Source organism: Salvia splendens, chromosome 14 (genome assembly GCF_004379255.2).
Source record: "Salvia splendens isolate huo1 chromosome 14, SspV2, whole genome shotgun sequence".
Classification (NCBI taxonomy): Eukaryota; Viridiplantae; Streptophyta; class Magnoliopsida; order Lamiales; family Lamiaceae; genus Salvia; species Salvia splendens.
In genome coordinates this window covers 4,300,417-4,314,996 of record NC_056045.1, presented here as the reverse complement: position 1 = coordinate 4,314,996, position 14,580 = coordinate 4,300,417, and the positions used below count along the sequence as shown (strand labels likewise).

The following is a 14,580-nucleotide window of genomic DNA, read 5'->3' as shown; positions in this document are numbered from 1 at the left end:
TGGGCAATCTCATCTGGCATTTACTATTTGTTTTTATTTTTGACAATCATGTGCAATATGCATAGATATTAGCAAATGAAATTGTAATTATAATCTTATTAAATTCATTGATTGTAGCGTTAGGTTGACCTATAGAATTTCCAGCTTTCCTTTGTAAATTATTTATCTTTTATATAAGTTTATATTTAAAGTACTAGTAGTATAATAATGGTCATTTTTTATTTGGCAATGTTGTTGTGATGTTAATCAGGTCACTCAATTCGAGTTTCAAGTTTATTAGGTATGGATTAATTGAATCGAAAGTCTTTCGGGTTAGACATTTTCGTCTCTAACCCTAAGCGTATGGGTTCCAGACTAACGATAAAATTATTAAATTAATACTATGTGATTTATCCAATTCATAATGACAGAAATTATTCATATTTATATTTAATGTCAAATATATTGTGAGAATTTTGAAAGTATACTTAAACTTGTACATGATTAAATACTACTCGTAAAAAATAATGAAGTTTGATAAATCTTGAGTTATCAAATGATTTAATACATAAGAATAGGTTTTGACGAAGCTTGATATTTGGAACTCCAATTTAAAATTTGTAAATTAAATAAAACGTAAATACATTTCGAAACATGACCAATAATTTGGAATAATTAGTATAGTGAATTTAGAATTGTCAATTCATTTTTATGGATGGAGAGAGTATTATTAGCTTGTGATATCGACGATAAAATATAAAGGTAGGCAGAGCCATTCAGACATACTCCGTTTAGAAAGAAGCCATGACGATAAGAATCCTTTTCTAGCTCCATCAAAAAGCTATTTTCTGTTTTCCAATTCGATATCAAAGGTGCATCTATCTAACAACCGATGAGTTAGCAGTCCTTTTAGCTTAACAGCAATATCTTTTCCGTCCTATCGCCTTCTTGCCCTCCGGCGCCTCGATTCTGTTTTCATCCATTTCTTCCTTGACACTAGCTTGCTCTTCGGCTTCAACTTCAACTCGGGTGAGAACTTGTAGTTTGGATCCCGCATTTTAGCTTGGATGTCCTTGAAAAATTCCATGTTTAACTTCTTAGGCCCACCTTGCCTGAGTTCTTCATATTCTGGTCCTGAGATGATGTTCTCAAACGCTCCAACGAGAATGTCCAAATCACTCATGACCTCCCACACATTGGTGTATCGCCCATCGGGACCTTTCTTAAGCTTCTTGAGAGCATTCTGCACAGCTTGCTTTCTAGCTAGCTTACCAGGGGACAACTCCTCCGGCTCCTCCTCCTCTTTCAACGCCTGGGAAAGTGTTCGATACTTGGGTTTCTCATCAAACTCAAACAAATGATCAATGTATTGATCGCTTCTCTCATTGGGAAGGGCTCCGTAGGCACATCATCTTCATCATCTCCTTCGTCACCAGTCCAGAGGCTTTTCTCCTCATCACTCTCTGACCAAATACTGCGGAGCTCATCACTGTCATCAGCATCAATGCGATCAGACCGCTCCTTTGCCCGCTGCTTCGCCTTTTTTATCTCTTTCTTTAGCTGGATATGATCGTCCCTTTCGTTATCACTCTCGTCTTCGCTACCTGTCCAGAGATGATCCTCATCATCCTCCATTTTCTTGGCCCACTCCTTCCTGAACTCGGCAGCTTTCGGAACTTTGCCTCCGAAAAGATCATAACTTGGGCGCCTATATGAGCGAGAAACTGAAAATGCAAGAGAGCATTTCAGAAGACATGAATTCGCAATCTGCGTTTATCTATTCTATACTGTGTTAAATCACTATTATAAACATTAACTATATAGACAGCATGTGGCAATTCGTCAGTTTGAATAATAAAAGTGAAGCTGGAAAAATACAAGGAAATTTTGGTTGAGTAATTTCGACAAACACGTAGAGTGAGTGATTAGATGAGCGATAAAAAACGCCGCCTAACCTTGAAACATGGGATGATAGAGGCCAAGAAATCTGACGAGGGAAGCATCCGACAAGCAGAGCAATCTACCGGCGGAGAGGGGAGTGTGGAATCGGGGTTTTGCGGCGGTGAAGAGAAGCGGCAGGCGGGAACACACCCTCCAACTCATTTCTGTGTATTTCTGCAACTTCAAGAATTACAATTGCGTTTATAGTTTTGGCAAACCCTTTTTTTTGTTCTCAACTGGTGAAATTAAATTGACTTGCATTGCTTTTTCATTTCACAGCTTAACAAACCCTTTTTTCGGGAAAATGGAGAATTTTGTTGAAAAAATGGTAGATTTGTGGAGTAGAAGTAAGTATGATTTGGGAGACGAAAACAGAGGGGGAGACCAAGGTTAACCCTAAAGTGGAGGTTTCTATCCAATCTAATATAGAGCCACATTTAATTGCTGGCTTCACTATGATGAATGAAATAGATAATGCAAATGGACTGATACTTTTTTTCTATTTGATTAGATTTTAAATTAGTATGAATTGTAAACTTAGATAGGGAGTATATAAAATTCATTTTTTAATGGGATATGTGTCTTGCTTTCTCCTAGTATCTTTTTATAAATGAAAAATTGTAAGTATCAAGGTCAGATGGAGATGGAGATGGAGATGGAGATGGAGATGGAGATGGATTGAAACAGAAACTAATACTCAGTGGAGTATTATTTACATTATGATGGAGCAAAGTATAAACTAAGATTATATTTTATGCAATGAAAAAGTAATAAAATGTTGTCATTATTAATTCATAAAAAAATAAAAATATTTATTAATAACTTGCAACTTCAATAAATATAAGGACCAATGCCCACTTCAGAATAATTTATCCGCAACTACAATTCCAATATACTAATATAAATAAATTGAATTTTTGGACATGTTAATTTTGAACGATAGTCTATACATATGAAATGAAGTTTTGGACTTTTGAAGTAATAAATTTATATAATCATGTTATAACTTTAGTAGTAGTACAATTTTTAATGCATAAAGTGAGAAGTCTTTTTTGGGTTTTAAATTTAGAAAAGTTAAAGATTTTTTGTAACTTTAGAGCATCCACAATGGCGGCGAGCGGCAAATCGGCGAGAAAAACGGCAAGCGCACGCCGATTTTCGGGCGCTGGCTGATGCACTCGCCGATCGGCTGGCCGCCATTGCAGGCTCCCGATCGGCGAGAGATCGGCCAGCCGATTTTTTTTTATTTATTTAATTTTTGAAACACTATATATACGGCGACGGCCACGACGAGTGAGGCGGAGGCGGGGGCTCGTGCGTGCAAGAGGAGTTTTTTTTTAAATTAATGTATTTTTTTTAATAATCTACTTTTTAAAATTTAAATGTTATTATTGAATTTTCTCGTACCTGTGTCGTAAATTTAATTCCGTATTTTGTGTGATTGGTAATTATTTATTTTTTATAATTTTGTTTATTGTGACTAGCCTATTGCTAGCATATTGCTTGTCCAGTTGTTTGTCCTGATGGTGTGGCAGGAGGAGTTTTTAAGTACTGATGATATGGCAGGAGGAGTTGTGGCTAACCTATGGCTGGTCCAGAACCATTAGAGATGCTCTTATTATCAGTAGGGTAATGAAAGGTTTTGTAATAAGATCTTAATTCATTTTTTCAGACTATACATCAATTCACTCACTATTATTGTAGTATATTCTTCATTCGGGTGAAACATGATTCTAGAGTTTCATATTCTGCTATCATTACAACAGGTTTTATTTTGAGTATATTTTCGAGTTATATAAGACGCCATTACTGTTGATGCATGTTTGCAATTTATGTATCTAAAAGGTTTAAGAGCATCCACAATGGGGTGGACGATGCTCCGAACGAAGCATCGTCCGCACTATCGTTCGCCACTTCAGGTGGCAGCCACTGACACACCCCAAGGTCGCGCCCGATGGTCGGCGGACGATGAGCATCATCCGGCCTATCGTCCGCCTCATTGCGGGAGTCCATACAATAGGTCGGACGATGAATTCAGATTTTTTCCCCTCTATTATATATCGCCATTTTTTTACATTCATTTCATACCTTTCACTCCACTCTATTCTGTCATCTCATTTTTACTCTAATTCAAGGATGAATCTCGACAATTTCCCAAATTCGAAAAGCTCCGACGGAATGTTGAGATTCGGCGGTAGTGGTGCCAGGTGGCCGGGTACAAAACCTAACGAATTATGGCCATTCGATACACTTGGTTCCGTGGAGTCCAACTGGGATCCAAGCACCCGGTGCGATATGGATTTCACCACGGATTTGTATAGGCTCGACGACATATAGTTGAGCTCTGCCACCCAGTCAAGAAAGAAAAAAAATGAAAGCTAAGAAGTTGCTGCCTGTGGAGGCCAACGAAGAATATGCCCCAGGGGATGAACTACACCAACGAAGAGACCTTGATTTTGATGAGGTGTTGGATTGATATATCGGAGGACCCGGTGTACGCCAACAACCAAAAGCAAGTAACGTATTGTGAGCACATTGCTAAACGCTTCAACGCAAATAAGTTGCCGACCTCGTAAAAGTGCAAGAGAGATCAGCTCTGCAAGCACTTAGATCGGGTGAAAAAGGAGATTAATTGGTTCTTGGTCGAGTACACAAAGTGCTTGAGGGTGCGGGGCAGTGGCGAGAGTTTCGATGATGTACGCGACAAAGCGTTGATGTTGTACAGGTGCTTGAGGGATAACGGTCGCGTCCTCTGCGTCAAAGAATGCGAAGAACACCACCCCTGGCGGCTACACGAGCAGCGACGGTGAAGCACCTCCGATGGACCTCAACGAGACTCTATACAAGAATGAAGTTCTGGCATACCATTGTCCACTGGTAGGCGTCCCATTGGCGACAAAGCTACCAAGAACAAGGGGAAAGGGAAGGCTACGAACGACGTCACAAGACCCCACCCGACTTTAGCTCCAACGCAGGCCTATGAGGACTTGGTCATGGTCGCCCGACAGAGGACATTGTTGGGCACGCACAACGGCCTCATGCAATGCCAGGACCCAGATAGAGTCTGGTACCTCGAGAAGATGATCGATAATCTCCAACTCCAGTTGGGAAATGAACTAGACCAAGTCTCGTTGCCTTATCGTAGTGCACTTGTTTTTATTTCCACTATTCCTATGTTTGTAACTTTTTTTTTAAAATTAAGTAAATGTAGAGTTTCCTTTAATTTTGTGGTGTTTTGCTATTTATTTTGCTAATTTATATATTTGCAAACATAAAAAAAACTATCCCTATAAAATAAGTAGTTGTTAAAAAGATAAGACATACTATAGGGAGTTCCACTGAACGAGTAAGGTCCGCCTAGACTATCAACCAACATTTTATGGGCTAATTTGAAGAATTTTTTTATTTTCTATTTATCATGTATTATAATAGTTTAAAAATTATTATTTAAAATAGTTACGTGTATCGCCTAGATGAAATACTCCCTCCGTCCTGGACTACTCGCACATTTCCTTTTCGACACGAAGATTAAGGAATGAGTGTATAACAAAGTCAACAATTGCGGCTGTAGGTGATAATTTTTACTAAAAATGGAAAGAGTACAAATAACTTGGGACGACCAGAAAGGAAATAAGTGCAAGTAGTCCGGGATGGAGAGAATACTAGTTAGTTATGTAATGCACCAACCATGCTCAAGCAATTAAATATGGCTTTAAAAATTAAAATCAATGAAATCATCATTACTCCAACAACAGTTACGAATTACCATAAATCAATGTATAGATAGTGAATTTATATTTAAACATAAATCAATGTATAGATACTCTATGATTTTCAACTCCCAATGAAAGCGGGAAGAGTCAAAAGAGAGAGCAACGAGCCAAAAATCAAAATATTTTAACAAGCCCTCCAGTGCACGTGGCAGATTACCATTGGCTAAGATTCAAAGTCGCGGATAGCAAAATGAAATTGAAGCATCCACCGTCGATCCAATTCCGCAATCAACAATTCCCAAAAATTCAAACGTCCCCCAAAATCTTCATCCCTCCCGCCCACTCTCCTCCCTACTTATATCCCCACCACCGCCCTTCCAATCCATCACTCAAATCACCTACATACAATCTCCGTCTCTACACCACATTCCTTCATTTTCACCAATGGCTCGCACCAAGCAGACCGCTCGCAAGTCCACCGGCGGCAAGGCGCCGAGGAAGCAGCTCGCCACCAAGGCCGCCAGGAAGTCCGCCCCCGCCACCGGCGGCGTCAAGAAGCCCCACCGCTTCCGCCCCGGAACCGTCGCGCTTCGTGAGATCAGGAAGTACCAGAAGTCCACGGAGCTTCTCATCCGCAAGCTGCCGTTCCAGCGCCTGGTTCGTGAGATCGCGCAGGACTTCAAGACGGATCTGAGGTTCCAGAGCTCCGCCGTTGCGGCGCTGCAGGAGGCGGCGGAGGCCTACCTGGTTGGGCTGTTTGAGGACACCAACCTCTGCGCCATTCATGCTAAGAGGGTGACCATTATGCCCAAGGACATTCAGCTCGCTAGGAGGATCAGAGGCGAGCGCGCTTAGGCTGAATCGACTCTGATTGGGATCATATTCTGCTTAGGGTTAGGGTTTGGGTCGTGTTTGATTTCGTTTTGGGGAATTTAATGTAAAAAAAGTTGTTTCTGCGTTAGGGTTCCTAGTTTGTTATCAATTTCAATTTCAATGAAATCTAATTTCAATTGATCTCGGCATTGACTGATTTAGATTTTTTCTGCGCTTTATCGATCTAATTCTTAGGTTTTGTTGTTTAACTGGAGACTGTTACAATTATTAGCAAATGCAACGATGAATAACTAAGCCGAAACACAACAATTTTCCCCCGATCTTGAAATTTTCAAATTATGTGTCTACCAAATATCCAATTTTTGTATATCTAAAATTAAGTTTTTTTTTAAAATTAACTTCATATATTAATATCATATCGATCTAATTCTTAGGTTTTGTTGTTTAACTGGAGACTGTTACAATTATTAGCAAATGCAACGATGAATAACTAAGCCGAAACACAACAATTTTCCCCCGATCTTGAAATTTTCAAATTATGTGTCTACCAAATATACATTTTTTTTATAAAATTAACTTCATATATTAATATCATATATATGAAGGAGGAAATTACAAATCAACTCCTATAACAAGGAGGAAAGACAAATTACGTCACCCAGGGTTCGAACTCGAGACCTCCAGGATGCGGTATCCAGCACCCTTTACCGCTAGGCCAAGGGGCTTGGATATATCTAAAATTAAGTTAACGTTCATGATTTTCATAAAAGTCATGAATGAAGTGTGATGGAGTTAGGAGAGAAGCACCAAAAGGCATCATCCCTCCCCTGCAGGCTGCAGTATATATATGCCAAGAGTGATTATCCCAAAGACAAAGGCAGCCAAAATGAACACGAATATGAAATTAGCTTGCTTGATATTGGTGGTGATGGTGGTGGCGCAGGAAATCACAGCCCATCCCTGTGGTAGCACTTTCTTCTCGGCTCTCATTCAGCTCATCCCGTGCAGGTCAGCAGTCGCTCCCTTCAGCCCCATCCCCCCAACCGAGGCCTGCTGTGCTTCCATCAAAGCGCTAGGCCAACCTTGTCTCTGTGTGCTCGTTAACGGGCCTCCCATTTCTGGTGTTGATCGCACCATGGCTACTCAGCTCCCGGAGAAGTGCACTGCCAACTTTGAGTCATGTATATATATGCTGCCATCAATTGATCACTCTGCATTTTCTGTTTTGGGTTGATTTTGAAGTGTTTTTTTTTTCTTGTGCAGGTGAAACGTCCAAGTGAGAAACTTCCTGTGGAGTGCTGCTATGAGATTGGATCAATGTCTGCATCTACCAACTTTCATGTGTGGGGTCTAATAAGTGTGTGTGGCCAAATTGTAATAGGTTGTTAGTTACCTTGTTTTGAATTTTCTAGTAACTGTTTTCTTCTTGTTAATCTTGCTGCACAAATAGATTCTCTATATTGTTGATTGAGCTCACAGTAGCAGATCCATTATTTCCTAGTTCATACACATACATTCAGACGCCCCGGAGGGGGCGACGAGGGGGCGGTCTATAGTGGCTGGGACGTCTGCCCCGGGGTGGACAATTCAAAGTGGGGCGGACGAGGTACCGGCGGGAAGGGGGAGAGGACGGGCGGTGGGGGATAGGCGCGTCGGTCTATAGTGGGGCGGCGGTCGGCGCGCCGGCCGCCCCCTTCCAATTTTTTTTTTTATTTTCGACGTTTTTAGCAAGAGAGGGGGAGATTGGAGAAGGAAGCAGGGAGGAAGGAGTGCAAGTTTTTGGAGAGAGAAAGAGGGGGAGATTGGAGAAGGAAGCAGGGAGGAAGGAGTGCACGTTTTTGGAGAGAGAAAAGGGGTAGTACAAGTTTGTACCTATTTTTATACATTTTTTTTATTCAGTTCCAATTGTTTACGAATATTTGGTCCCAATTACCTCGTTTTCTAATTATTTACATTCCGATAACTGTAATTATAATTGATTTAAAATAAATGAAAAAATTAAAATGAAAATTGGTTATAAAATTTCGAGGCTATTGTAAGTATCCGCCTATAGTGGCGGAAACAAAAAATTGGGGCAGTGGACAAAAAAAGGGGGCGGGGCTATTGGGGAAGGCCGCCTATAGTGGATGCTCTAAGTTGCTTACCACTGCTAGACATGATCAAATGATTCAAGACTCGAGCAATCTCTATATAACAAAAGGCACAAGATAATCATAATCACAATAATTTATGTGGTGGGATCTACATGGAACCTTCCATATTCCAAGAATTAGGTGGGTCCTGTGACTTTTCAAGAAAGGATTGACAACACCAAAAAATGCATAAAATGCAGGAGCTTCCTATACAAAAATTATTCATAAAAACACTTGCACTTACCAGTTTAAATAATAGTACTACAACATGGAGTTTAGTCTTTGCTCCTTTTTCTCCCCCTCCTCTTCCTGGAGGGTGGGAACTTGTAACACACATACATAGAAGAATAGGGAAAATGCCATGTTAACGGGCTTCGACACGTGGGTGGTGAGGTCGCAGGTGAATCAAGACTGAAGGACATACTCATCTACTGCACTTGGTTTTCGTCTTGCCAGAAGCATCTACTTGGAAGGACTTGTTTGGTGAGGCTCACCCAAACAAACGCATCTTTCTCTTGCATCGTTGAGCACCTATTAGGAGAGGAGGGAAAATAATTAGGGGAGATGATGTTGGTGAGCTAGTTCAATGTGAAAGAGATGATGTAACTGTTTCACTACCTTCATTTCTTTCTGTAGCTCTTTGATGTAATCAACTGCCAAGTCCAACATATCAGCCGTGTTCGTTTGCTGCATATATAAACAGAATCAGCAAAAACACCAAACAAGATGAACACCATTCCAAATGTAAATAACATTACAAAATTTACCTTATCCATATTGGGGAAAAGATCTTGCAACTTCTTCATGTTCTTACTAATCCGTGTTCGTCTATTCTGCAAATCATTGCAAGAGATGCTGTTATTCTCAATAACTCCTCTGTTTGAATGGGAGAAACTATGATTCCAAATCCTAGAAATTTTACCCTTTCAGCAATGCTTCTAGGATGAGTGGCGAAACCCCTTTTTGCTCGAACTTGACAAGGAGTGGTCGTCTCTTGTTGGAACTGCAGGAAGTTCTCAACTGCAGCCATCTCCGTGGAAGTCTTTGGCAAGCTAAAATGCGATACTAATCCAGAGGACTTTTTCCTGGCTTCTCCATTCTGAAGTAAAAATGGATTTCAACAACAGAAGTAATTGACAATAGGCAGCAAGGCATAAAGAAATGTGGTTACCTCATTCTCCAATCCATTGAAATCGGAAAACATCTTCGTATCACCATCTCTGTTTCTTTTCAAACTGTTGAAAGATGTATCATTCCAAGAATCATGATGGAAGGCAGCCCCGTTTCTCAGACGACCATTTTCAGGGCTGAATGCGTTCTCATTTCCAGTTTCAGGTATGCTGGGCATGAATCTCGAGGTAGAAGATGCAGCCGATGACAAATTCATGGAACTACTCAAACCACAAGCTGATGAACTGTCTTCTGCAGGATTGTGAACTCTGTAGTTTCCTGCCTCTCCCATTAAACCAAAACCTGAGGCCCAAAACAAATCTTAACCACTCCATATTTCACACTACTACTTCAAATCACAACCAACCATGCCAAGATTTATGCACATTTCATCAAAAAATCAGTAAACACTTAACAGCTAAAACAGGAAAGTTTAGAATCCATCATTCAGTGAGGCACTTCAAAACCGAATACTGGTAAACGTACTTCAACTAAACAGAAGGCAAAATTTAAAGATTGCATTGAATTTTGTTTCTCCAATATAATTTTAATTTTACTCAATCTAGATAAATATAAAAATATAGCAAGTAGGAAATATTTTTGTAAGCCAGCTCAAAGTCAACTGCACCCTTCATTCAAACTTTTCCAGCTAAATTAGACACATAGCAAGGAGAAAACCCTAAATTAAAAATAAAAAAATGAAGTAATTTACCATTGAAGAATCCTGCAGGAGAGCTGCTTTGGCGGAGCAGATTAGACCTATTCCCATTTTGATGCTCCATCCCCACAGAGTAAGATCCATCATACCCGGCCGGGTACCCGTTTTGCGCGGATCGGGGCTCCGGATCCGCCTCATCTTCCCGCTTCATGCCGCCGCTCGAAATCTTGTGATCACTGCTCTTGGGATTGAGATCGCGCTCCATGAGCGCGGAGAAGAAAGCGTCGGATTCATCGCCGCTGCTGCTGTTATTATCGGCGTTGGAATCAAGAAGCGCCGCGAGGAACGAGCTCGGCGCCGACCGGTATCGAGCTAATCCGGAGCTCTGCTGCTGCTGGTGTTGGTGTTGGTGTTGGTGTTGATCATGATTGGTGAAGAAATCCGAAGGTACGAACTCCCTGCTCTTGGAGAAATCGGCGTGATGCTTGAAATTGGTGGTGTGAGAGGGATTGGAGTGGAGGAAGTCTCTGGAAATGGCGTCTGAGCTGAACATAGTTGGAGAGGAGAGGTTTTAATTGGAAAACATAAATGGAAACTCCAATAAACACGGTGGATTCAAAAGGATATATGGAATTTGAATTGGAAAAGGTAATGGGGATTGAATGGTGGTGGAGGATAGATTCGATCGATGGAATCCTTTTTGGTGCAAAACTAATGTTGCAAAGTAGAGGTGGAATTGCGTGCGTGTGAGTGCAGAGGGAGTATATATATATAGGACGGAGCAGAATTATCGGATTTATGAAATTGAACACGTGAAGTTGTCGAAATGGTGGGTTGCATCCGGACTAAAGATGACCCCCCTCCCCCCCCCCCTTCTAGGCGTATATATCCATTGCCATGTCACTGCCTCCACGTCATCATTGAGTAAATTTATTATAATGCTTATTTTGTGCATGAAATACATAATTTAACTATTTAATTGTAAAATTTATATTTAAATTTATTATCCACACACTTTTCATAATTTTACCTTTTAAATTTTCCTTTATGAAAAACCTGAGCTTGCCCACACTTAAAGTGCACTTCACCCTACGCACCACTCCACTTATTGCGAGGCACTTTATCCACACAAAAAATATGTTTACCAATAATTTTATGAAAAACGTGTGCTAGTTTAGTTTCATCAATATTCACTAATTAAACAATTATATTTACATCAAATTGATTGTTAAATTTTGATTTCACACCTAATATGTAAACCTTTTCTCCTTAAATATTGTATTGTCTTCTCTCCTTAATATCAGGAGCAACTTTACAGCCCCATACAGATACATATACACACAACATACCTGTTCTACAAATAATATTCACTCAAACAACAATATGGTAGAATTTAATAAAATTGAAGCAAAGTTGTTTATTAAAAAAACACATGTGATGAGTCCATGGTTTGGAAAGGGTTTGGTGGTTTTGAAAACCATTTTTGAAATGTATCAAAAGCATGAAAGTGATTGTAAAATGCTATCTTGTTCTTTCCTTCTTGCGAGGGGTGGTATCTTTGACTAGTGAGAAGGGGCAATTAGGGGCTTATGCTAATTGTGATTAGCCGATATCAGATTTCATTTAACATTGAATATATAAAGTAGATTAATCTTTGGTCATTATCATAATCATATGCCTAGTCCTTTTTTATAGTCAAGTGGAGAGACAAAGTAGGTGGGCTCTAAACTAGGTTAGTGATTTCATTACTAGGTCTAGATGCATGAATCCAGATATTTATTTTCATTACTAAATATTTTATCCCCACCACTCGAGAATGGTCCCGGCCTATTTATTTATTTATTTATTTATTTTATTATTATACTATGCAAAAAGCAATTTATTATTTTAATGGATACTATATGGGATTGTAATTTTCGATAGAAATGAGTAACATGTGGTCGATGGACCAATAATTAGTTGAAAGGTCAAGAATAAATTTGTCAACGGCTTGTCGACTATATTTACCATGAACATGTAATATGGAGTATAGAGTTACCCTGCAGGTTTCGTGATTTTTGCACTATTTTCCAAAGCTCAATCTTTTTTGCGTTGAAGATATACTTTATACTATTCAATTCCTATTATATCTCAATTTTTTTCTCAAGCATATAAATACGCATGCCATTCATCAATTCATCCATCTCAGAGTCTCCAAATCATTTTTCGCACTACATAAATTCATCCATCCTATATTTCACTCTAGTCATTCCATCATATTTCATCCTCCATAAATTCATCCATCTTTCAAAGGAGTTCTTAAGATCCAAGCAAGAAAAGACTTAAGACTTCAAGATTCAACTGATAAAATAGTTATTTATTTCAAGTTCTGTACTTTACTTATTGTTTTTATTATTTTGTTTATGAGTAGCTAAACAATATAAATTCTATGTATAATTTTAAAAGTAACACTTATGTTTATTTAATTATAGTTTTATCCAAGACTTCGTTTATTTTGTTCGATTTAGTTTTAACGAATTTTATGCTTCTATCATTTTCACAGTTTTGCTTCATAGAAAGGTTCAATTTCATTCCTCTCATTCCATTTCTCCTTTGACATTTATATTTACTTATCTAACCTTTTGTGTGAGTGATAATAATATGACCATTTCAACACGGCTCCTACAAGAAAGGAACCACACCATGAGGCTATTACTTTATGCAACTTATTTTCTAATTAATAGTATACATTTGGTAGGAGGCATTATCTACCTTAAAATAAATTATTTGCCAACCTAAATAGCTCGAAAAGTTGAGAATATTTTAGTTTGTATAGCATATACTAACAAAGTCAACTATCTCATCTACGTTTCATAACTTCTTTTTATATGCCTTTTTGAAGCCATGTTTGATAATTATTTAATCGTATTTAATCGTTTGAACTTGTATAGTGTTGTAGCCAAACATATTCTCCTTGACTCCTTGGACACCATGTGATAAGAATGATAAGAGCATTCACATCCGCGAGCAGGGACGCGTCCGTCCGTCCGTTCCAGCGGCACGGAGACGCTGTCCGTCGCTGCGCTCGCGCCGCTGCTCGATGCATCGAGCACGTCCGTTGGAAAATCATTTTTTTATATTTTTTTTAAAATTGAAAATAATACAAAAAAAATTCTCAATCCCAAAAAAGGCCGTTTTTTGCCCGTTTTTCTGTATTTTTTTGATTTTTTTTATTTCCCCCCAAATCATCTATAAATACACACATTAATCATCCATTTTACACATCAAATCATCTGTCATTCATCTCACATTCATATTTTTCATACAACTTATCTACATCTTCATCTCTCACTCAAAACCTCAAATGGATTTCACCCATCTCATTGCGGAAGCGGAGCGCGAAGAACAAGAATACTACGAACAACATCGTGTCACTTATGAAGCATATGTCGCAGTGAATACCCCCGCCCCTCCTCCTCAACCAACTAGATCAACTCGCCGCTACATTCATCGTGACCGGGAGGGAGCCCATGAAAGGCTCGTTGCCGACTATTTTTCCGACCAGCCGCAGTTTCTAGAAGATTACTTTAGGCGTCGTTTTCGCGTGTCAAAGCGTTTTTTTATGCGTATTGTCAACACATTGTCCGTCCGTGTTGAATACTTCCAAACAGGTCCAGATACAGTTGGTCGGCAAAGTCTCTCGGCGTTGCAGAAGTGTACGTGTGCCATCCGACAATTTGCTACTGGGCAAACGGCCGACCTATTCGACGAGTATTTGCATGTCGGTGAGTCCACTGGAATCCTTTGTCTTAAAATTTTTTGCGATAGCGTTCGTTCAGCTTTCGGTGATGAATTCCTTCGGGCACCCACCACCGATGATTGCCAACGGTTGCTTCGTCTTCACGAAACAGTCCATGGCTTTCCCGGTATGCTTGGCAGCATTGACTGCATGCATTGGAGGTGGAAGAATTGTCCGACTGCTTGGAGGGGGCAACACTTAAGCGGCCACAAAGGCGGCGGCCCAACACTTATCCTTGAAGCGGTCGCCGACTACCGCCTATGGATTTGACATGCACATTTCGGTGTTGCCGGATCCAACAACGACTTGAACGTGCTCTATTCTTCACCCCTCTTCAATGATGTAGCACCGGCGATCGACTTCACCGTCAACGGA

General features: G+C 39.8%; 3 protein-coding genes and 1 pseudogene across 3 annotated transcripts; 2 read left to right on the top strand and 2 right to left on the bottom strand.

Moving 5' to 3' along the window:
- Positions 1-769: 769 nt before the first annotated feature.
- LOC121763900 lies at positions 770-2,398 on the bottom strand (annotated as a pseudogene).
- Positions 2,399-6,021: 3,623 nt separating this feature from the next.
- LOC121763824 (histone H3.2) lies at positions 6,022-6,655 on the top strand. Its single transcript, XM_042159908.1, has one exon. The coding sequence runs from the start codon at positions 6,078-6,080 to the stop codon at positions 6,486-6,488; it is 411 nt and encodes a 136-aa protein (XP_042015842.1). The 5' UTR covers positions 6,022-6,077; the 3' UTR covers positions 6,489-6,655.
- Positions 6,656-7,114: 459 nt separating this feature from the next.
- On the top strand, positions 7,115-7,938 carry LOC121763825 (putative lipid-transfer protein DIR1). Its single transcript, XM_042159909.1, has 2 exons — positions 7,115-7,648; positions 7,731-7,938. The coding sequence occupies exons 1-2, from the start codon at positions 7,315-7,317 to the stop codon at positions 7,745-7,747; spliced, it is 351 nt and encodes a 116-aa protein (XP_042015843.1). The 5' UTR covers positions 7,115-7,314; the 3' UTR covers positions 7,748-7,938.
- An 865-nt stretch (positions 7,939-8,803) lies between these two features.
- LOC121763823 (transcription factor bHLH130-like) lies at positions 8,804-11,193 on the bottom strand. Its single transcript, XM_042159906.1, has 6 exons — positions 10,482-11,193; positions 9,771-10,072; positions 9,522-9,698; positions 9,367-9,432; positions 9,218-9,286; positions 8,804-9,130 (listed from the first exon to the last, which is right to left on the bottom strand). Exons 1-6 carry the CDS (start codon positions 10,978-10,980, stop codon positions 9,062-9,064), a joined length of 1,182 nt encoding a protein of 393 aa, XP_042015840.1. The 5' UTR covers positions 10,981-11,193; the 3' UTR covers positions 8,804-9,061.
- Positions 11,194-14,580: the final 3,387 nt, after the last annotated feature.

Coding starts and splice junctions, on each gene's coding strand:
- LOC121763823 (XM_042159906.1), bottom strand. CDS start 10,980: ATGTTCAGCTCAGACGCCATTTCCAGAGACTTCCTCCACTCCAATCCC. Junction 9,699..9,770: donor TCAATGGATTGGAGAATGAG/GTAACCACATTT, acceptor TTTTTACTTCAG/AATGGAGAAGCCAGGAAAAA. Junction 9,287..9,366: donor TTTTCCCCAATATGGATAAG/GTAAATTTTGTA, acceptor TTATATATGCAG/CAAACGAACACGGCTGATAT.
- LOC121763825 (XM_042159909.1), top strand. CDS start 7,315: ATGCCAAGAGTGATTATCCCAAAGACAAAGGCAGCCAAAATGAACACG.
- LOC121763824 (XM_042159908.1), top strand. CDS start 6,078: ATGGCTCGCACCAAGCAGACCGCTCGCAAGTCCACCGGCGGCAAGGCG.